This window comes from Leptodactylus fuscus, chromosome 2 (genome assembly GCF_031893055.1).
Source record: "Leptodactylus fuscus isolate aLepFus1 chromosome 2, aLepFus1.hap2, whole genome shotgun sequence".
Lineage (NCBI taxonomy): Eukaryota > Metazoa > Chordata > Amphibia > Anura > Leptodactylidae > Leptodactylus > Leptodactylus fuscus.
This window is the reverse complement of record NC_134266.1, coordinates 228,223,242-228,247,849: the sequence shown is the minus strand read 5'-3', so window position 1 is coordinate 228,247,849 and position 24,608 is coordinate 228,223,242. Positions and strand designations below refer to the sequence as shown.

General features: G+C 39.9%; 1 protein-coding gene across 1 annotated transcript; it reads left to right on the top strand.

Annotated features, from left to right (window-relative positions):
* The first annotated feature begins 14,245 nt into the window (after positions 1-14,245).
* On the top strand, positions 14,246-19,400 carry LOC142193873 (aquaporin-5-like). Its single transcript, XM_075262886.1, has 4 exons — positions 14,246-14,608; positions 16,249-16,413; positions 18,107-18,187; positions 19,197-19,400. The coding sequence occupies exons 1-4, from the start codon at positions 14,246-14,248 to the stop codon at positions 19,398-19,400; spliced, it is 813 nt and encodes a 270-aa protein (XP_075118987.1).
* The last annotated feature ends 5,208 nt before the right edge of the window (positions 19,401-24,608 follow it).

The window sequence follows — 24,608 nt, the reverse complement described above, 5'->3', positions numbered from 1 at the left end:
GCTCCTACCTGACACCGCCCAACTGACAGTACACAGCCTAGATATTATACCAGACACCAAAACTTACTGCACTTTTTGTTTGGGAATGGTGGGGGCTCGAGAAAAAAAAATCCAACTGGGCCAGAATCAATAGAGCAGCTGCTATTCAAGCATGGCTGGGACCCTGAGATCTGTTTGCTGGTCCCAAGGTCCCAAAAATGCACTATTCAGCTATGTCATCTTGTCTGCTGTTGTAAGTACCTTGATATAGGTAAACGGTTGTGCAGTGAAGTCCCTTGTATCCAGAATGTGCGTTCCTTCTCTCACCACTGGGAAGTTCTGGTAGGAAACCTGCGAAGGGGCAGGGTGACTGAGTGCCAACTGGATAAGCAGTACGTCTGCAGCTTAGGATCAGGGTGTGAATACCATATTGCCACTGTATCCTGGTGCCAGTGGAGTGCTCGGTGCCCTGATACAAGCACTCAAACACCTACCAATTAGACAAACTAAACAAGGGTCACAGCAGGCTCTACCAGCTCAGAAGGCTGAGGGCCTTTGGAGTCCAGTACTGGGTAGTACTGTCAGTGAGTAGTGCTTCACCCCAAGTGTCAGGCTCCGCTCTCATGGAGTAACACATCCCATATACTTCAATGTGTGCCAGTTTACGCGCATAACACATTGAAATCAATGGGAGGCTTTGTAAACCCATTGATTTCAATGTGTATCGTGTGTAAGCCGGCACACATTGAAGTCTATGGGAACTGTTTTGAAGCGCCACGCTCTGATATACGTGTCTAAATGAGCGGCTCGTTACTCCATGAGAACGGAGCCTTAGAAGGAGCTATCGGAGATCCTTCCTCCCAACCGCAATCAGGCTGTATAATCAACATCAGGCTAAGCGAAGATCACTCTGCACAGAGAACTAAATGATCCTGAAGTCTTCTTTTCTTCTTAGTTACTATGACTCCTAGTATCTTTTCTATCTGCTATGAGTTTGTATATGTTCTTTCTTGCAATATATTACTGTATTATCCATGCTGCTGTAACACACTGAATTTCCCCATGAATGGCAGGACCCTGTGGCAAATTTTTGACATGGGCCTCCACCCCAACTCCCTTTACCTCCTCACCTAACTGACATTCCCCCAAAGACCCCAACTGACCTTCCCCGGCATTCCTGCACGCAATATTATGCCCCATAGTGCCCTCTGTACAGAGTATGCTGCTTCATAGTGGCCCTTGTACACAGCATAATGCCCCATAGTGGCCCCTGCACACACTATTATGTCCCATAGTGGCCCCTGCACAAAGTATTTAGCCACATAGTGGCCCCTGCACATAGTATTATGCTCTATTGTGGACATCCATGAACAATTATTATACTCTTGAGTCTTTTCAGACCCCAGAGTATTATAATGGAGACCCAGCGGAGGATACAAACATAAAAAACACTGTTCCTTACCTCTCCAGGCTCCAGCGCACTTGCCACTGATGTCTGCCATCTTCAATAATGGAAGAGACGTCACTTGAGCTGGGACTTGTGTCGCAACGCATAAGGATGCAAGCCCGGGCCCATGTGATATCTGTATCGTCAAACAAGTAGGCCTGAATCCTTCGGGAGGCAGAAGAGGTAAGTAACAGTGTTTTTTATGTTAACCTCACCTCCCCAGGGCCTCTGATCATTATACTTGGGGGTCCTGCTCACAGTTGCCTCCGCAGATGGGGAAGCGGTGGTGGCCGTGAGCAAAAGCCAGGATCGGTAAGTAAATACGGCCTGTTACTGGTAATGGCCTATTAAAAAATAAAATCCACAGCAGCTGCTGCCAGGCCCCCTAATATCTTGGGCCCTATGGCATTTGCTACCGCTGCTATTCCTGTAGTTACGCCCCTGCCTGGGTAGCTGGGATAACGCCTGACTGCAACTATTGGGTGCAACTTATCTCCATGTCTAAGGAATTATTGCATGGTAAGTTTACTCTAGGTTCACACTAGCGTTGGCTTTCTGTTCTTCAGGTCTGCTTGGGAACTCGAAAATCGGAAAGCTAACTACTTAAAAAGTGGACACCATAGACTATAATGGGGTCCCCCAGGTTTCGTCTGGTTTCTGTCTGAAAAATTCTTGCGGGACTTTTCTCTGCGCATTTTTCATTCGGATTTGGGGACGGAAACCTCAAACGTAGAACAGGCACAGGTGTGAGCCTAGTCTTATAGCCAGAACACTGACTATGCAATGACTAATACCCATTAAAGTGACATGAGCATGCATATAACACATCACACAACATAGTACAAGTACATTGTAGCACATGTTATAACATAACCAATGAATCTTACCATAGTAACTTTCTAGCACTGGGCTCTTGTCTCACTACACATTTACAGCATTGTCTACATACCCAATACGTTGTAAGGCATTGACTTGGAGCTCAGGAGTGTCACTGAAGTGATGGGTAAATAGAGATCGGCACTTCTGCACATAGGTAAACCTTTTAGATGTCTGGGAAGTTGTGTAAAAGATTAAACAACGAAGTTTAACAATTTTCTCCCATCTTCCATCAAGATGTAATTATGCTAATGCCACTCAGAGACAATCATTCCCGGGCATCAATCCGCCATAAAGCTGCCTGGGCCATTACTGAATCACAACCTGGTAAGAGCACTTATGGATTATTACAATTTCTTGGCATATTCTATTACCTTACTCCAGTTTATGTGACGGCTATAAAATGACATGTGTACATTGTATAAAGAAAAACACCTTCATACGAAATCCAGATGGATCCCTTTCAATAAGGGAAATAATTTGTCAATTTATAGAGGTTCTCTGATATTTTCTGAACCAGCACAGAAGCAGATTACATCGATCGTGAGCCTGGTACTGAGATTTAGTGATGCCCAAAATATCAAGGGCCTGGTATGTGGTCCAGGCCCACCCCTTTACCTAGTTTCTCAGTGCAAGCTTTGGTGGTCATCTCATAAAGTTTTTGCTCTATATGCATCTTATAGACAGTACGTATAGGTTTTTATCCTCATATGCCAAGTGCTCAGAGGCTGGAACTGGAAGCTGATATGCCACAATGCAAAATCTGTAATGGGGCCCTCGCTTACCCTGTGTTATGTTTAATACTGGTGTTTTCTTATGTTGTAGAGAGCTCTTTGGGTCCCCTAAGGCCCTGAAGCCCAGTGCTACCTCTGCACCCCTATGGTTATGCCCCTTTTATGGTTGATGACCTCTCTTTTAGGATAGGTCATCAATGGAAATTTGGTGGAGGTTTGATACCCAGGACCCAACTGATGACATGTTTTAGGTGATAGAGGTGCTCCTTCACTGGCCATATAACATTATGTCCATGTGTTACAAGATCTCTCAGCAGCTCAGTGACACTCAAGTGAATGGGGCTGAGCTGCACAACCATAGACAGCCACTCGGTTGGTTTACAGTGAAGAGACTGAATAGCTGATCAGTGGGGTCCTAAAGATAGATCATCAACTTGTAAGCCTGAAAAACTATTGAGTGGATAAAATTGGAAATCCACAGTGCAAAAGTTGTGCATGTAGCCTTACCTTATATGTGCTATTACTGTATATATGCACCTCTACTTGCCATTGTTTCACATTGTAGGTACATGTGCAGCATGAGGCTACCACTGCTTGGCTCCAAATGTTACATAGTTATATAGTACAGTTTAAATACATATATATATATATATATATATATATATATATATATCTCCATCAAGTTCAACCCGGTGAAGGAAATGGTCTTGGCTACTGATTAACGAATTTCCAGAAATTAATTTCAGGTCCAATTCAACTGAATTGGCCATCACTTTCAACTCACTCCAAAAAAAATGGGTGCAAATGAAAAGTAACTGAATTGTTCTGAAAAGTATGACCATGAGTATGACCTTGAGGAGTCTGTCTTCTAGGACTGTATCCAATCCCTTTCAAGCTCAGGGATTATTTGAAACAGGCAGAGGTTCACATGTGCCATTTTCTATGATTTTTGTGGAACAAATGTCAAAAATTTTGAATTCACCAAAATCTGAAAATTTAGGGAAATTCGTAATAAATCTGATATAGGCTGTAATGATTCACTCATTTCTAGCATAGAAGGGAAGTGATACTACATACACTTGAACTCTAAGGGTTTTGTAGCACTAAAGGTTAATAGAAAATTTCAAGTATGTGCCACTAATGTGGGTCCAACTGCTTGTATCCCCATAATTTATGAGCGTGAATGAGGCCAAGATGCAGCAAGAAACACAACCTATGAATGAGGATGAGTGTTTGGCCTCTATATAGTCTTATATTGGAGGTGTGCTCTTAACCTATGACTCCAATGTTTCACCCCACATAACCCCATTAATTACAGCTTGATTAATATACTTGGTTAATATACTAGGCTCTGACAACAGACTCCCCTTAACATAACAAGGTATTTCTATTATAGGCAATGGCTATTATAGACACTGCTATCATTATACTTGGAGGTCTTTTCAGACTCCTGCGTATAGTGACGGAGGGCCAGGCAAGGTGAGGGAACATAAAAAACACTGTTACTTACTGCGGGCCTGTTTGGTGACGCCCAGATGTCACATGGGCCAGGCCAGAGTCATTATGCGTTGTAACACTAGCATGGCTCACCTGATGTCTTGTCCAACATTGAAGATGGCCAAGAAGCAGGGAGTGCGCTGGAGCCAGTGAGAGGTAAGTGTTTTTTATGTTCCTATCCTCCCCTGAGTCTCCGATTATTATACTCTGAGATCTGGAAAGAGTATAATAATTGTTCATGGGTGGTCCAAAATGGGGCATAATACTGTGTGCAGGGGGCACTATGGGGCTTAATATTGTGTGCAGGGGTCACTATAGGGCTTAATACTGTGTGCAGGGGCCACTATAGGGCTTAATACTGTGCGCAGGGGCCACTATGAGGCATAATAGTGTGTGCAGGAATGCGGTTTGTGCAGGGGAAGTTGGGGGGGCACGTCAAATGTTCGTCTTGGGGCCCAGACATTCCTAGTTACACCACTGGTTCTGACCATTAGCAAATCCTTGACATTCACTATGTCAAATGTGGCCATTCTTGCACAATTTGTACTGAAAAACTGCCATGCATTTATATTTTGCACTTCACTGGAAACTTTTTAAACACTGGAAAGTGTCTAGAAAGAGGGTTGGAGTAGTAAAATGTGTCGTATTTATTATTCATACCCCATGTGCCACAATATTAGCACAAAGCACTCATCTAAAGTAAGTCAAGTACTAAATTAGAGAAGATGACTGCCTCTCATCCAGGTTTAGGGGTTATTGTCAGACTTTGTGTTGGCAAAGGAGACTTTCCTCCAGAGCTGAAGACTATATGATGAGAATCCCGGCACTTGTCCTTTTATTTTTCCTTTGTGCATGTAAACGGCAGCACCATCATAACTGGGGGAAATAGATATATACATTTACCTGCAAATATCTGCATTCATGAGTTCATGCTTTGTCAAATGAAATAACTATGACAGTGAAGTGACCTGATATGGCTTTCAGCTGATATAAAATATGAGCAACCAGCAACAAGATTATAATTTGGCTGAACCAGAAGTTGCACAATTGCTTAAGAACCTGCTAGATCACTGACAGTATTGTGCGAGAGAACTTCGGACATCAGTACAGAAAGGCTACTATTAAATCTATATCCGATATAGGATGACTCCAAAGATAATGGTGCAAAATTATAGCCTTGGTGTTCATACACGAGAATATAAAACACATTTATTAACATGCAAAGATATAGTATCTATCCAAGTTTCATTCATATACTAAAAATGAGATATCCTTTGGTGAAATAGCAGATGTCTATCGGCAGAGCGATGCACCCCCACATTGACAATATCGCAGCAGAATATGATGCGCTATATAAGTAAGCAAAATCAATTAATTAATTAATTAATTAATTCATAATATTACATTTTCATTTGGTCGTTTGACCTGAATGAAGCTATCATAATGATGGATCAGCCATGCTAGAAACAACCATTCACCAATTATGTGTTGGCCTCCATGATAACCAGACCTAGGACCCTACAACTTCTGTCTGCACGACTACATCAAGGACCCCGAACCACAGGATCTGAATGATCTGACAAGACACATCACTGAAATAGTGGAGGATATGCTGACACGTATCTAGAAAGAATTGGACTGCCACCGAGACATCGGCCACGTCACCATTGGAAATTACATCAAACATTTGTAGTGTACAGATAACACTTGGATAGATAGTGTCTTTTCATGTTAATACATTTGTGTTGTATTGTCTTGGTTATGAATACCAGGGATATAACTTTGCAATATTCCTTCTGAATCATCTTGCATTGATGGTCTAGGATATTATTTCATCATCAAACATTGTGTTCATGATCTACTTGTTTTTAGAAATAAACATTAATACTTCCTATGTGGGTGCTATGGTACCATTCACATTGGACAGTAAAGCAAGGTTCATTGGAGAAATGTGTATTCATCGGAAGAAGCAGAGATGAGTCTGATAGGAGCACCAAACTATGTGTAAGGGACATCGGGACACTAAACCACCATAGCAGTCCCCAAATCTGCTGCCAGGTTTCCTCACTTAGTATCCTTCAGTTGCCTCACCAGCCTTGCCAGTAATGGGTTAGACACGAGTGACATAAGAAAGGGAGGTGGGTTGAGTTTTGAAGATAAAGGGCACTGCCCAGGGTGGCTGTCAGGTTCAATGAGACACCCTGTTATAACATAGGTTGCATAACACATATATGACAAAATACTGCACAAAAAGTAATAATTTCATGAATGTGAAGGAAGCTTATTATTAAGTTCTAATAATAAACCATTATGCAAGAAGTCTTCTTCCGATCATATAACCCAGCCTGACCATTGCTTCTATAGGAGAGTATCTATAGAATATGTCATACAACCTACATATGCCTGTCTATGGTAATAAACATAAAAGCCTCAGCCACCTCCATGTTCATACAACCATGAGTGTGCTACGTTGGTGCTTAGTGTGATACCATCATAGCTTGAGGCCTATCATTGAATATGGGTCTATGTATCCTAATGTCAATGTCCATATCCTAATCTATGCCAAGTGACCTATGGATAAAACCCTTTTTCCTCCATGTTAGGTTTACGATTGGACTTCCTTGATATTATATATGTTTTATATATTGTATATTTATGGATTCTATCTTTATGGCTACCACCACTTTTCTCTATGGCAGTATTATTAACCTGTAATGTATTATGTTATTGGATAGATCCTATATTGTCTATTTGTATTTACCCATGATTGGCCACTTCTGCTTACATAGATGTACTGATATGTGGATGTCGGTGATATCTGTGTTCTTTTGGCTTCGTGTGGAGGTTTCTGTATTATATATTTTTAATGGCTGAATTAAAGGCGATGTTTCACCATACATCAGTTATTGTGTCATGAATAGCTGAATAGTAATGTTGCAGCTTCTCCATTAACACAGTTACATTAACAAGTGATGTTTAGTCCATTCAATTCCCTTCTCTGTATAGAAACCCATCATTAAATGCAAAAGGCGACGTGAAGAGGATGCGAAGGACAACCGCGTGGTGCAGCATATACATAGCAATAGCTGAATGCATTGGGTCAAAGTCAAATAGGAACAATTCAGTAACAAAGTCATAAATACAGAAATAATGCAGAGAATACACCTGGAAAAAATGTTCATTAAGCCGAACAAACCACAATAAATAGGAACTTCCAGGAACTGCTACGAAGAGTTTATCTCTATCCGTTCCACTGGGTTTATTCCAAGCGTCTTCAATAGACGTGCTGCAGATCTCGTCATTGGCGCTTGTCATAAGAGAATCAGACTGGAGTGAATTATATGTCTCTTTATCCAGCGCTTTGTTCTGCATTGCTGTCTCCATCACAAGGCTCGGTTTTATTCATTCACTTCCTCTTGTTTTGAGAAATTGCAGAGAATAGAAATAAAGTACAGCTGAGCGTGCGGCGAGGCGAATGGGGCAGATAGAAAATGTCAGGAGTCACATCTGAATGTGAAACAGCAATTTGCTTTCTTTTCAGGAAATCATCGCAGCTTGTAAATGGGTCTTGAGGGCCTAATGCTCAAATTTGTTTATGGAAGTTATGTAGTAAGCGCATTGTATCCGAGGCTGGATCAAGGCTCACAGAGGCCCCCGGGCAACATATTTGGTGGCGGCCATTTCACAAAAACATCCATGTAATAGCTAGTTTAACCCCACACCATGTGGTGCTGTACATAAACAGCCCATTGATGGCTCGAGCTCAGAAGCTGTATCAGTGGCATTACATTTCATCCTGCTGTCTAAGTCTAAGGCCCAACGTAGTGAGCCCCAGCCAAAAAGTGTTGTGGGAAAAACCGCGGTGGAAACACATTGCGTTTTTTTACACAGCGCTTTTCGCAGGAAGTCTGCAGTTTTTCTCTGTGGACCTTCTACTTCCATAGGAAACCACCAGCATTTCCATAGACATAATTGACATGCTGCGTTTTACAAAAACAAAACAGGTTTTGAAATCCCAGCTTATCTACTACGGATATTTTTCTGCAGTGTGTGGATAGGATTAGCCAGAATACTGTCCACTTTGCCGGGAATGTAGGCCAGGGCCCCGTGGAGTGTTCTGTCATGATTTGACAAAAACCACTTCATTTTACAGTCACTGGAAATCGCAGTGTGTCCGTGCTGCGGTTTTAAAAGCAAAGTAGTCATGGAATTTGCATGAATCCCATCCACTTTGAAGTTACTGTAAAACGCCACGATTTTTCCTGTGGCGTTTCCGCTGTGGGAAAATTGTGGCGTTTCCGGCTCATGGGGCCCCGGCCTAAAGTGGTTTTCTGGGTCTTCAATATTGTTGGGCTATTCGTAGAACAGGCTATCAATATAGGATCAGTAGGAGCCTGATTTGTGACGACTCTTTTGTTATATACCAGGCACGGTTCTGTACATATTGTATTGTGCCTGGTACTGCACTTTAGTCCCACTCAGAGTACATGCACACAAGTAGGATTTCCATGTAGAAAATCTGTATTGAAATCTGCATGTATATGTTCGGCAATCAATGGTGCAGATCTTGGTGTGAATTTACATAATATATCGTACATGATGGATGTTCATAAAGATTTCAGTGCAAATTTTCAAAGCATTTTCTGGGTCTTTGATACTGATGGGCTATCCTTAGGATAGGAGATCTATTCCTCACAAGCAATCTGTTTTGGGGTATTTTTACCAGGCACAGTTCTGTATATATTGCAGGGGCTCTGCGGTACTACAGCTTGGTCCCATTTAGGGTATATGCACATGATCAGGCTTTACATGATAAATATCTCCACTTGTACATGCACAGAAATCTATGTGGAAAGTCTGCCTCATCTGGCTCGGATGTCGGTGTGGATTTGCATCTATGTACATGCAGATTTACATGTGGATTTTGAAGCCATTATTTACAAACCACCACAGGAATACAGATAAAGTAAACTGATTCTGCAGATTTTAAAATTTGCACTAAAGGTCAGAAAAAAATCCACAGGACAAAAATCTAGAAATCTCTCCCGTAAATTTCAATGAGTTGGCTCCAAACTATTGCTGCCTATGGCCATGACTATGCTGTAAAGCATGTCACTAAATGCTGTTAACAGAGCAGTAGAGAAGCTCAGGCAAGATGGCCGCCTCAATAATCATGTACAGAAAGTGCAATAAAATAAAAACAGATTAGAAAAAAGTGATATATTTCATCAGGTTTAATACACATATGATACAATGGATGATACATTCCTTGTAAAGACGATCGGCAGATCTCATGTATACACCCCATCTAATGAAAACTTCAGAACATACCGCGCACATACTACACGCGCCCATCTTGTTGGCGGATGGCAATGGGCACAGGTTCTCCCAGTTCATACATTTACTTCGCAAACAAGCTGATTTGTTTCTGTAAAGAAACTTTATTACAATGAGCGAGGAGAGATTCGGAGCCAACGCATTTGTAGAAAAACTCCTTGGTTGTCAGAGAACAACACCTGTTTGCCCTCCAAAAATTGGCCAGAATTTTGTATAATCTCTAGAGGCAGTTCCCTTCCCGGTTTAATCTGTACTTTAATACAATGCGGTTTGGCTTCTACCTCAATAGGAAAGTATCATCCAGATCCACACAATTTATTTGAGATTATATTCACTATGTGAGGCATACATAATTGCAATATAAAAGAAATGACTTCCTGACTTCATGACATCCATAGTTAATATACAGCATGAATGAGGTAAATCTGTGCATTCACCTCAGGATTTCTTCATGTGGGGCTGGCACAGAACTAACTCATCTACAGTGGCACAACCACAGCAGCTACCTGCGCCCACCACTAGGGGAGCTCCAGCACACAGGTATACCGCATATACTCAAGTATAAGCCGACCCGAATATAAGCCGAGGCCCCTAATTTTACCACAAAAAAATGGGAAAACTTATTGACTCGAGTATAAGCCGAGGGGGAAAATGCAGCAGCTACAGGAAAATTACAAAAATTAAAATGGTTGGAGTTTTTGGGTGCAGTAGCTGCTGGGTGCTGGGGAAGGTTCCTTTTACAGAAAAAGAAACCCATTGAAGTCAATGGGAGGCTTTTTTTTCAGCGCTGAAATTCCACACCAAATTCCTCACCATTTTCCTTCGTGTGAATGGACCCTTAGTCAGCTCCAGTCTATTGCTGACTAAAGTCATGACTATGCTGTAAAACATGTCGCTAAATGCTGCTAACAGCAATGCAGTAGCAGAGACAAACTGGCAGCCCATGTATAGAAATGTGAATTAAAAAAAAAAATCAGAAAATAAAAACAGATTAGAAAAAAAGTGATATATTTTAATATCTGATTTTAATAAATACATGGTGACAAATTCCCTTTAATCCCAGCTATAGAAATTCATATGCAGATAACTCCCCCTACTGGTGGGTGCATGAACCCAGAATTAACAATAGAACAGAAGGTGAAACCTGAAATATAACTAGCTAGATATTATAGTCACAAATAGTAGGTAATATTAGAAAGAAATGCAGACTGAGAAGAGGTTGACTGTTGAATTTTTTGAGCCTCAAAGAAGACATATCAATTCTAGAGCTGCACTTTGCAGTTTGTTCTGCACTGTGGCTTAGGGTTTGTTCACACTCCGTTGGAGATTATGTTACATTTGATGAGAAGAATAGCACAGCATGCATAAACTGCATTACCATAACATACACTGTCAGAAACATTAGTCCCTTTATAAGACGGTGGGTTTGTCAGGCACCATGACAGATCTGGCACTCGGTTATCTTTGCTTTCCTTACTCTACCATGGAAAAAGAAAACAAAAGATAGACAGAGGTGCGAACAGAGCTCAATACAGAACAGGAATATCCGTATTCACTAAAATAGATATCCCTATTCACTAAAATAGGTATGGTAAAAGGTTAATTTTGGCACTGATATCTCCCCACTGTCAGAAGGACATTCCTTACCGCCCATCAATGATGCTGAGCTTTTTTTGAATCACCCCCCCAGTACAAATCTATGGATGAGTACTATCAGAAGACGCTAGACCAGGGGTAGGCAACCTTCGGCACTCCAGCTGTTGTAAAACTACAACTCCCAGCATGCATGCTTCCTCTGCTGTTCTTGGAACTGCCATGGAAGTAAAACGAGCATGTTGGGAGTTGTAGTTTCACTGCATCTGGAGTGTTGAAAGTTGCTGATCCCTACGCTAGGCTGTGAGGCCTGCCCTTCTGACAGTGGGGAAATATCAGTGCTTAAATTAATGGCACCAATGTCACCAGAACTAGGTCCTCTTTAAGGTCATCCATTTCTTGCTGCATCTTCAAATTTGGCTATATCAAAAGGCATATTTCTACTGTGCCTGAATCAGGCGAACTGCCATAAACATCTCAAAAATTGTAAAAAAAAATGTTGTACTTTATTAAATTTAACACATTAAAAATACACAATAATAAATGTACAGGGGATAGTACAAACCATATAATACATGGAGGTTAAGTTGCAATACTGCATCAAAGGCTGTAGGTATAACTCATGTTACATATATATATCAGATGTCATGGTATATCTGTGCGTCTGAACAGCACTTCATTAGTTTAAACATGGTTTACATAGAGTATATACACATAAATAGAATTAAGATCATGCAGGGTTACATTTACCATCCTGATGAAGGGACCTTTATAGTAGTCCCGAAAGCTCGAAATATGTCATCAAAAACTTTTTGAGTTAACCATTAAAAAAGGTATCAACTACTGAGGACTTCTCTCAGAAAATTTCTTTCATTTCATATCCACTGGCTAACACGGTACAAGGATATATATTTTTTCGGTTACATTTACCTATAAGTAGACCTCCATGTACATGAACGTGCCCCATGAACGCACGTTCATGTACATGGAGGTCTACTTATAGGTAAATGTAACCCTGCATGATCTTAATTCTATTTATGTGTATATACTCTATGTAAACCATGTTTAAACTAATGAAGTGCTGTTCAGACGCACAGATATACCATGACATCTGATATATATATGTAACATGAGTTATACCTACAGCCTTTGATGCAGTATTGCAACTTAACCTCCATGTATTATATGGTTTGTACTATCCCCTGTACATTTATTATTGTGTATTTTTAATGTGTTAAATTTAATAAAGTACAACATTTTTTTTACAATTTTTGAGATGTTTATGGCAGTTCGCCTGATTCAGGCACAGTAGAAATCTTCATATAGTTCTGCCCCTTTTTTGCCCTAGTTTTTTGTGTATATTAAATAATAATATATATCAAAAGGCAGTTTATACCTTTAGAAAGTCTTCTGATTGGCTCCAAATTTATTCTACAACAGGACATGACCCTAAATATACAGCCAATGTCATTAAAGGAGCTCTATGATTGGGAAAAGTCATTTTTAGATAAGCACGTACTTGCATAGCCTTTAGAGAGGCTATTCCACACCTACCTTTTGTATGTAAATTGCCTCAGTAGTCTTTGAATAAGTCCGTTTTTACTCACATGTTAATAAGCTCCCACCATGCACCGAAAGTGTCTGTGATCACAGTCTGCTCCATGTGTATGTATAGCAGCCTCTGCTATACATACACATAGAGCACACAGTGCACACATACACTTTCGATGCACGGTCAAAGCTCATTAGCATATGAATAAAACGGACTTATTCAAAATCTACTGAGGCGATTTACATACAAAAGGTAGGTGTGTAATAGCCTTTCTAAAGGCTATGCAAGGATGTGCTTATCTAAAAATGACTTTTCCCAATGATAGAGCCCCTTTAATGTATAGACTAGCATAGGTGATTGTTGTGCATTATCTATAGGAGTCAGTGACCCACAACATGTCATACAGCATTAAAAGTTGGAACATTCTGTGTTATTATACATCAGGAGAATTTCACAATGTATACCTATAATATAAACTTTGTAGTCAGCGTGAGCAGAGAGTTAGGCTAAGACCCCAAGTAGCGGGCCTCAGCAAAAAAGAGCTGCCGGAAAAACGCGGCGGCAACAGATCACGTTTTTTCCTGCAGCGCTTTTCACAGAAAGTCAGCAGAAGTTTCCTCTATGGACTTTCTGCTTCCATGTATAATTGACTTGCTGTAATTTCCAAAACCGCAATGTGTGAATTCCATCCACTTTGCAGGGACTGTAAAAAGATGGGTTTTTTTCTACAGAGTTGGAACCACATGGGCCTTGAGTCTTTTAAGAGTCCCAAAATGTATGCATTGTAAACAGACAGGAAACATTCCAAGTGCACTGAAATATGTTTGCTGCATTAAATATCCCCACTTATCCTATGACTAGTATGATTATGGTGCTAGGTGGAGAATGGGTGGCATCGCCACTGACCAACACCCAATCAGTTACAGTGAACTGTGAATATACACTATGTCCTTAATTTTGGAGAAAGGTATAAACTATTTATTGCCTTTATTGCAGTTACTCTTTTCTGCTGCAACCTAATGAAATGTATATAGACATATAATTATATACTTGAGTAGTCCTGTATGGGAAAATTTCCATCTCATAGCTTATTACCACACCTGCATGTGGAATTCTTCTCTCCACCCTAAAGAGATATATACCAGCTTGAAATCTTGAGCTGGTAACATATAGCAGAGCAGCAAAATCTACAGCAGGGTATATGGGAACTGCAATATAAACATAGAAACCATGTTAAAAGACCTGTGCTCGGGGGCCTTTTCACGGGCTATCCTAGCAGAATTCTTAGGCACACTTATATTCGTATTCCTTGGTCTTGGCAGCGCCTTATCATGGCCAGCTGCACTGCCAAGTATTCTGCAGATCTCCATAGCCTTTGGTTTAGCTATAGCGACCCTTGTTCAGGTAATAGGGCATATTAGTGGAGCTCACCTGAACCCTGCAGTGACGCTGGCATTCCTAGTGGGGTCTCAGATCTCCATCCTGAAATGTGTGTTCTACATCTTGGCTCAGATGTTGGGAGCTGTGGCTGGAGCTGGGTTACTCTATGAGTTCACACCAGACAAAGTGCGGGGGAACCTTGCCATCAATTCGGTAAGTAAAAGATGGAGAGGTGAGGGGAAACCATAAAGTAAAGTGCATATGATATTTATATTTATATTCATGTTTCATTGGTTTTCTGCTTGTTTTATAGATAGCATTATTTGATTTTCTTAAGATATTTTTTATTTTTTATTTTAATTATTATTTTAAAATGTAAAAAAATATATGGTACTTAATGGAAACCATCATCAGGCATGCTAACTGCTACTAGTACTGTGGATCTTATTTTTGATAGTAATTTTGGTTACAGCCCAGACCCAACCTTGATGTATAACAAGTACTGTAACATATAACTAGTCAGACAATGGCAGTTTCATGACAGTATCCAGGCACCACCAATAGATTTATTTTTTACATTTTGCACGGTAAAAGCCCAACTTAAAAAATGAGTAATACCGTTCATACAACAAAAATAGTTTTTACTATAAGGATCGTCCAATGGAAATCATTATGATACCAATCCTTTCTTATGCATAATGCAAAATGCAAAGATGTCACTTAAGCAATGGGGGGGTAAGAGCTGGGCAGCAGTTAGGAGCAGTTATCTAGAGCTGACAGTGACGCCCGGGCGGAGGAACAAACACCCCTAAAGCCCTTTTCAGCTAATCTGCATAAGAAAAGAAATGTACATGAAAATGGAACCACAATGCAGAATAAGAGAGACATATATGGAAAGTGTAGTAGAAGCTCTACATTTTTCTGTCATTGGTTTTATACCAATATTCCAGATGTCAGACTCCCTTTAAGGAGGACCTTTTATCACCTCTGCCAAGTCCAGCTGTTTAGAAGCGCTGCTCTGACACAGTTGGAATTTCTTTCTCTAGCATCCACTGTCCCTGATCAGTAAGTGCATGTATTTTTTATTTCTGACATACTATTTAGGCTGAGTACTGTCAGGTGGATTATGTCAGGCAGTAGAAGGCAAAGGGAGTTGTGATTCTGAGCTTTGTCACTGTCCACCTCTGATAAGAGCTCTGAGCACACTCTCTTTTCTGCTCCAACCTGACACTACATAAACTAAGCAGCATACCAGGCACCAAAACTAACTGCACTGATTGCTCAGGAACGGTGGGAGCTAGAGAAATAATTCCAGCTGTGCTGAAATCAACAGAGCACCATTCATTAACAGATGATAAGAACTGGAGTTAGTGGAGGTGGTGAAAGGGTCTCTTTAATGTAGATTTTTTGTTCTTTAGAATTGATTTTTGGTGTTCAATACTAATAAAGCCGACCTGTGAAGTTACAGTCATGTTAGATCTAGCAATGAGAAGTGATCAGGCTTACAGGAATCATTGAACAATTATTTAAAGATACAGTAAACCCCTTAAGCTTGTCTGTGGCCATAGTTAGCACATGGGCTCTGTACCATAATGTGATCAGGTAGTCTACACCTCACTCAATGAGCAAAAGGGCAAATATCAAGTATCTGATTTCTTTTGTTGGTAATAGACTCTCTTATAATCCCATGCCTATAGAAATATATATGTCCAGATTGCATGATACCAGTATTAAGCTGTGTGTGGTGTCTTACTATGGGGGGGGGGGGGGGGGTTGTTATTCCCTTAAACATAAAGATAGCAGATAGTAGTTTGCCAATGGTCTCCATTTATTCCAATACTGTGAATTTGCAGATCAATGAGGACACCACTCCTGGCAAGGCTGTTGCTGTTGAGCTGTTCCTCACCATGCAGCTTGTCCTGTGTGTCTTTGGTACAACGGATAGTCAAAGAACAGACAACGTCGGATCGCCAGCTTTATCAATTGGTCTCTCAGTCACTTTAGGACATCTCCTTGGGGTATGTAAAAAATTAAAAAATAATGATGACCCTTTAAATGTGAATTTGAATTTCCTCAGCACTCATTTAGCTCTGTATGGCCACACGGTTTTGCAGGTAAAACTGACTTCTAACACAGCTTGTAAAAGGAAAAAGTCAGTGGATATGAAATCTAAAAAATTGACAGTCTTCAGTAGTTGATACCTTTTTTAATGACTAACTAAAATGATGGCAGATTGCGAGCTTTCGAGGCTTCTAGGACTCTTCCTCAGGCATAGTTTACTACTGAAGACTCTCAATTTTTTATAACACATCTGTGTGGCTATTGGGTGCTGCAGAGACTTCATCTGCATCTTCTGTTTATGCCCTATAGTGATGTTTAGTGGGTGTAATGGCGGAGGACATGTAGCAAATTGATCTGTAATAGAGATGAGCGAGTAGTACTCGATCGAGTAGGTATTCTATCGAATACTACGGTATTCGAAATACTCGTACTCGATCGAGTACCACTCACTATTCGAATGTAAAAGTTCGATGCAGAACCAGCATTGATTGGCCGAATGCTACACAGTCGGCCAATCAACGCTGGTTCTTCTCCTACCTTTAGAAGTCTTCTCCGTGCAGCTTCCCCGCAGTGTCTTCTGGCTCTTCATTCATTCTGCCAGGCATCGAGCCTGGGCAGAGCCGACTGCGCATGTCCACTTGTAGTGCGGGCATGTGCAGCCGGCTCTGCCCAGGCCCGATGCCTGGCAGAGTGAATGAAGAGCCGGAAGACGCTGCGTGGACGCTGCAAGGAGAAGACTGCACGGAGGATCCAGCCCGACCCTCACTCGTGGACTTGGTAAGTATAATTTGATCGAATGTTGTCTACCCCTGAAACGAGCATTTCCCCCCCATAGACTATAATAGGGTTCGATATTCGATTCGAGTAGTCGAATATTGAGGGGCTACTCGAAACAAATATCGAACCTCGAACATTTTACTGTTCGCTCATCTCTAATCAGTAAGTTGTTGTACTACGTGTGCTATGTATAATTTAAGAAGAATATTTACATAGGGCCAACATATTCCATAGCATTTTATAAATCAGCGTGTATATATACAGACAAAATCAGACATTATAAAGTAACAAATAACTCAACATATCAAACATTAGGAATGAGGATACTACTAGTGGAGCTTATAGTCTATAAACAAGCAAAGTACATAAAGGTAAAGTGTTAGATGAAGCAATCACGTTCTATGAAATAATGTAGAAGGGGTTGAATGGAGGTGAGCTGGTCAGGTAATGGGATAGGACTGCCTAAAAATGTGTCTAAAACTGTGGAGATTGGAGACTAAACTACTTGTCCAGGGTAGTGCATTCCAGAGAACTGGTACAGCTTGAAGAATGTCTTGGAGAAATAATCCCAATACAGCGAGCGTGTTGCCTAGGAGTTATTGAAGTACCACACATTGAAATGGAAATGTCAAGATTATGTAGGTTACTAAGAGACTGGAAAAACAAGAAAAAAAATCAGAGTTTCAGAGTTTGAAAGATTCAGTTCTGGTGGAGATGGAGAGGACATAATGCTGAGAACATCAGGCAGACAAGTCCAGGAATCTACAAAGATACAATAGTATTTGTGTTGTTACTTTGCTATTGTATACAGTATACATTGTCATATATACATCTCTGTATTCTAACATTTGCAATCTGATTGTCTGGTTTCAGATCTATTATACTGGGTGTTCAATGAATCCAGCAAGATCCTTTGGCCCTGCGATGATTATGGGATTGTACAGTTATCATTGGGTAAGAATATTTGAGCAAGCTCAAAATCTATTCAATTCTGCTTCTTATATAGCACCAGTATAACAATAATGTACTAACATTGCCACCATTCACGCCAATCCCCAATGGGGCTGACAATTTAATTTCCAGATTTCAGATAAACATATTAGGGCCAATGTCATTGGAAGCCAAATTACTCTTCACTATGTTTGAGTTGGAAGACATAAAAGTAACCCAAGGAAACCCACACAAACACAGGATAAGGCAATTTTCACACTGCATCTTATGTGTCTATTTATTGTATGTTACAGGAAATTTCCTATATTAAATTATCTCATAAGCCACCATAAAACTGAAGAATGCAGGTAAAAAAAATCCTGCCTTGTGGTGGTGTGTTTCTGCTGTATGCCTTTGCTTTAACTTCTATAGGACTTCTGAGAACAGCAAAGCAAGTACACTTGGCTGTTCTTGGAACTCTTATAAAAGTGCAAGAATGCAGCATGTGAATGCACCTCTTCATTCTTTGTGGGTATGGCACCAGGTACAGGTCCCAGTATTGGGAACCCACCAATTCTAATTCTTAGCATTTGTTAATAGAGGATGCTCCCAGCGCAGTTGGAATTTCTTCTCTAGCCATTTGTGCCATTTAAGCCCTCTAAAGGGCGGTGTCAGGCAGGGGGTGTGATTTAGAATTCCAATCAGTGTCAGAACTCAGAATCACACCCTTTACCTGCTCCTGCCTGACACATGACAGTACACCGCTTAAATAGCATATCAGGCACCAAAATTAACAGCATTGATTGCTCAGGAATGGTGTGGGCTAGAGGTAAAATTCTAATTGTGAATCATTGGAGCAGCACATATTAGATTATGAAAAGATCTGGACTTGAAGGTAGTAAAAAGTCTTTTTTAAGTAAGACTTCTAATAGTAGAAGGTCGAATAGCTATGTCAATACATGATATGATTGAAGCTAGGTCAATTGTCCTGTATTCCCCTACAAATAAACCTATTCCTTGTGATTACTCCCAGGTCTTCTGGGTAGGTCCCATGTCTGGTGCAATCCTCGGGTCTTTGATCTACAATTACTTACTGGTTCCACGTGTGAAGAATCCTTTGGCCAAACTGACAATCCTGAAAGGAAGCTTTGACCCTGAACATGAAAAAGAACGAGAGGAACACCGCAAACATTCTGTGGAACTGAATTCGTTTCACAAGAGCATGGATAAAGTGTAAGATTATTGAGGAAGAATTACTATGGACAAAGTATTTACAGTGAATCCACTGTCTACCTTTGGTGGACAACACTATTTTCTGAACTGAATAAATATGTGTACCAGGGAAGTATGTTATACGGCTAGGAATCTTATAGTTATTTTTGTTACTATTCTTAGAAATTTTAAGTACCTAACCTTTCAACAAAGTTTGCATAACTGAGTAATACAGAGTGTGAGGAATAACACTATTCCTGGACAATATATGACTCTCACTTCATATGACTGCATTTTTAGCAGTTTTCCCCTCTGCTTGTAATGTTTGTGTTTTTCTATTTTATGGAGAATCTGGCAATAACCTATCACAGGATAATCAGCAGAATCATGTAGGACATTATATAAACGTACTGCCCTATATTCAAGGGAATAAAGTACCTGGGGTGAGACAGAAACTTCCTATCATCTCCAAAAGGTTCTCTGTGCCTGTGGCTCTCACCTCTTTCACTTGTCTTCTGCTCAGTCCAGCTCTTCTGCATAGACTTTCATTATGACATTCAGGCCCATCTTTCTGCGAAGAGATTTCAGAGTGAAAGTCAGTTTTGGCATGTAGGGAAAACCAAGAAGAGAGCCTGTGGAGGAAGACACAATTTTTTCTGGCATGATATTTTACAAAATTTCATATATTCGCTTGCTTTTGTTTTATACAACTTTAGGGACCATTTAAGTCCCACCACAAGCTTTTAGCTGTGTATTGCAGTACTTACATTAAACACACACATGCTACTCCTTTTTATACTATTTACAGGACAGATATAGCACCAATAATGCAAAGAGGTGTGGTAAATATTATGTAATATATATATGTAAATTGAGGTTGAATATTTTCAGAATATGATATAGAAACAATATAAGTAATGCAGAATTTTTAATATGGGCTTTTTATTATCAAACTAATGTTTTGTTAATTGTATGGTAAATGATAAGGGAGGCTTTTGCTCATTAACATGATCAGACTCCACTCATGAAGGTATATATATTATTATTGTTATAAAATTGTTATGCCAGTTTCAGATACCTGTAACAAAGCTGAATTTTATTATCCATATTATGGCCACAAAAACTGGATCTCTGACAGGTTTACTGAACAGTTCATAGATTATCACAGGAGACTATGATAATACAGATATGGTTCAGAAGCCCAAGAGAATCTGAGACTGATGACCTTAATGGATTTAAGGGATTCGGTGACATTAACCATAAAGTTCTAGCGGTGGACAGTAGATCATAGAGCAGGAGGAGTTGAGCAGAAATATATAGTTTTGTGATTGTTTTTTTCATTGAAATCCTTTCCATTTCTTTGCTTAGGAGTTCTAGTAGTGGGTGGTCTTAAGATCTTTCCCATAGAGTTATACATTTATCTATTCAGCTCCTCCTAGCCTGTAATATGTTGTCTATAATAGGACCTCATGAGTGGGCAATGTGAGAGGTTCCCTAGAAAATGTAGCTTTATTATAGCTGCCTGACACTAGCCTAACTTATGGGTGTGTTCACTAAAGGGTTATGTATATATAGTATAGACCAATATAAGATATATTTATTTTTTATTTTAAATGCCCTGATTCTTGGCCGAGTTCCCCATTGCCTTCCATAAAAACATGAAGAAATAGTGTATAACCTATTCTTTCATAGATCATGGAGACCACACAGCCTTTAAACACGTTCTTGTGAATACAACCTAAGGAATAGTTGGGCCTTTGATGATCATTAGAGATGGGCGAGTAGTATTCGATTGAGTAGGTATTCGATCCAATAGTCGAATATTGAGGTCTACTCGAATCGAATTTTCGAATATTTCACTACTCGCTCATCTCTACTGTATACGTTTTTTTTTAATGCCTATGTTGTCCTAGTTCCTGTCCCACCTCCCCTGCATAGTTATTGGTGTAAAAAAAAGTGCCAGGGAAGGCGGGAGGGGAATCACATTTTTATTGCGTTTACCGCGTGGTATTCGATTGATTACCTACCTACTGGATTGAATACTACTCGCTCATTTGTAATGATCATCATTGACACTATTAGAATAGTGGGGACAGCTCTAAGGAGCGTAAGACTTTATTTTTCTTATTCTGAGGCTCAAGAATTTATTGATGACTTTATGATCCTGGAAAATAAAAGTCAACAGAAGTCCCTGGATGAGGAATAAGCTTTATTCGCCACTACAGCCATTTCCGATAGCATCAGAGCCGTCAAATCCGTGGCCTCACTACAACAGCGATGATAGACGCTACAACATTATAATGATCCATGTGTTGTCAGATACATTACATGTCTATATTGATATATGCATTTTCCGTCACACACCTTGAGATGTTTTTCTCATTTCTCTCATCTTCTGTCATGTCTTCCCCGACTTCCCAGAATTTCTCCATTACATGATGAATGTATAAAAGCCTTGTATGAATAACACTCAACAATGAGATGTTCTAATTTTACTACTTAATTCCATGTGCCGTCTAGATTTTGCTTCATTTTTATTCTCCAGCTCTGTGAGATTACTGCACCTGAGACGTCTTATTAGTGACTGATCTGACAAGTCAAGAACATTATTTTGCTTTATTTAGAGCACTTCCTTGTCAATCAAACTATGGAAAATGATAGCTTAATATTTCAGCAGGTATAAGATAATGCTAGAGATGTATGAAACATCAAAAGATTTTACTGAACTATTGGGTTTAACTACTAATGGTATAGAAACGGAAATAACATTTAGAATCACATCTATTAGCTTTGGGCTGTCAGGTAAAGTGTAACTAAATTTGCATTTATGTCATTATTACATTTTATAATATAATTTATTAAAGCGTAACTAAAGTTTCAATTTTCTGGCAGAATTTGTGTCGTTAATAAATTTTGTAATATACTTTATTAAGAAATGTTGGCTTCTTTCTATGAATCCTGCATCTTTTTATTCTTCCCCTTGCTTCTCTATTGAGACCTGTTCCCCACTTCTCACGGTCTAGGGAGTACGAGGCTTTGTAAAGGTGGGGGGCGGTCACTTGAAACAGTTACATTTCGGAATTCTAAAACATATAAGCTTACTTTTGGTGTCATATGAAAGCGGAGATTCTTTAGATCAAGTTAAAATTGGCTATGGTCACAGTGTCATGTAAAGCTGAGAATCTCCTCTTTCATATGGTACCAGAACCACTGTTCTATGTTTTAACCCCTCTCCAGTTTCCCTGCATCATACACCACCAATACTCCCATAAGAAACAGTATACAGAATTAATTTCTCAGGAAATAATTTAAAAAATCACAGAATTTAGGGGCCACACGGTGGCTCAGTGGTTAGCACTGCAGCCTTGCAGCGCTGGAGTCCTGGTGTTCAAATCCCGCCAAGGGCAAAAAACCATCTGCAAGGAGTTTGTATGTTCTCCCCGTGTTTGCATGGATTTCCATCCCATCTTCCAAAAAAGACATACTGATAGGGAAAAATGTACATTGTGAGCTCTATGTGGGGCTCACAATCTACATTTAAAAAAAAAAAAAAAAATCACAGAATTTCACAGAAAGTAGCTAAAATGTGTTAATAAAGTGTATTATGAAATTTAATGACACAACTACTGCAAAAAGAAAAATCTAAATTTCTTTAAAAGTTTAGTTAAGCTTTAAGGCTCTTTTCGTACTCTGTCTTTTAGTTAAGGGGGTTGTCCAGTTTCAGACCAATATACAGAGACAAATAAGGTTGTACAATTTTCTAATATACTTTCTGTATCAGTTCCTCAATACTTTCTAGTTCTCTGCTTGCTGTCATTCATCTCTTCGTTGTTTATTTCAAGTGTTTAAAAATAGTCCATGGTCATGTGATATATGATCCATGGTCATGTGATGTATAGTCCATGGTCATGTAACACACAGTCCATGGTCATGTGAAGGACACACAGGTGCACAGCTCGTTATAGTCACGGTACAGTAATCAGACCTGCCTGGTAACGAGCTGTGCACCTGTCTGTCCATCACATGATCATGGACTGAATCTAAGGGCGGGTTCACATCTGCGCCCCAGTCTCCACTTTCAGGTTTCCATCTTCTGCCGACAGAAACCTGGCAGACAGAGTCCGCCCATGAGCGTTTTGTGGTCTCCGCGGCCAAACCGTTTTTGTTTTTTTTTAACCGGATAGAAAGTCCTGCATGTCCGACTTTGTGTCTGGTTAAAAAAAAATGTTTTTGCCGCGGAGAGCACAAAACGCTCAAAGACGCTCTCGGGCAGACACTTTGCAAAACCATTCAAATGAATGGGTTCGAAAAATGACTGCTGGTTTCGGTCTCCTGTCCAGTTTCTTGGGCAGAAGACGGAAACCTGAAAGCGGAGACCGGGGCACAGATGTGAACCCGCCCTCACATGACTTTGGACTGATTTTACAGAATGAATATAAGTAAGCAGTGTAACAAAACGATATAGAAAGTACAGTGGAAAATTGTAGAACTTTCCATTAGACAAGCAATAAAATTTGTCTCTTAATATTGGTCTGAAACTGGGCAACCCCTGTAAATTCAGCATAAGCCATGGAGGCCAAAAAATGTTTTGGTTCATCTGAAGCTGGTATGGTTTAGTATAGTATATGTGAAAACTGTATAGGAATATTAAAAAACATTAACATTATGGCAGGTAACGCATACTACTATATTGGCTATACATATGTGAAATGCAGACGACAAAGAATTACAAATTTGCTGTGACTGGGATTGCTGGAAATTGTAAATATGCTTATCCAAATTCTCCATAGAGAAATACTAAACTGATAATAATTTTAATAGATAAATTCTAATACTACGTTACATCTAGAAGTGTCTTCCCTACCCCTCCATCCTTAAGACCTTTATTTTCCTTGCTCTGTTTTTTCGCTTGTTATACAGTTTATTTTGTAATATTTTACAGAATTCTGCCTTGAATCAATGACTTGTCTGGAACATAACACAAAAGGTAACTAAAGGTAGGTTCACTGTACCGTTATAAATGCCCATTGCGCCCATCCATCATAGGGTTAGAGTAATGGACTTCAACAGCAATAGATTGACAAATGCAGATGGAGCCCCCTCCATCTGGCGTCCATTCCCATTCACTCTAATGTAAAAAAAAACATGACAGCCATATTTTTTTTTTACATTGAAGCGATTGGGAATAGATGCCAAGTGAAGAGGGCACCATCTGCATCCCTCACTCTACTGC

Bases quoted from the DNA above. Each gene is read 5' to 3' on its own strand.
- LOC142193873 (XM_075262886.1), top strand. From the start codon at position 14,246: ATGTTAAAAGACCTGTGCTCGGGGGCCTTTTCACGGGCTATCCTAGCA. The intron at 14,609-16,248 runs GTAAGTAAAAGA...GTGAATTTGCAG, and splicing joins GGAACCTTGCCATCAATTCG to ATCAATGAGGACACCACTCC. The intron at 16,414-18,106 runs GTATGTAAAAAA...GTCTGGTTTCAG, and splicing joins CTTTAGGACATCTCCTTGGG to ATCTATTATACTGGGTGTTC.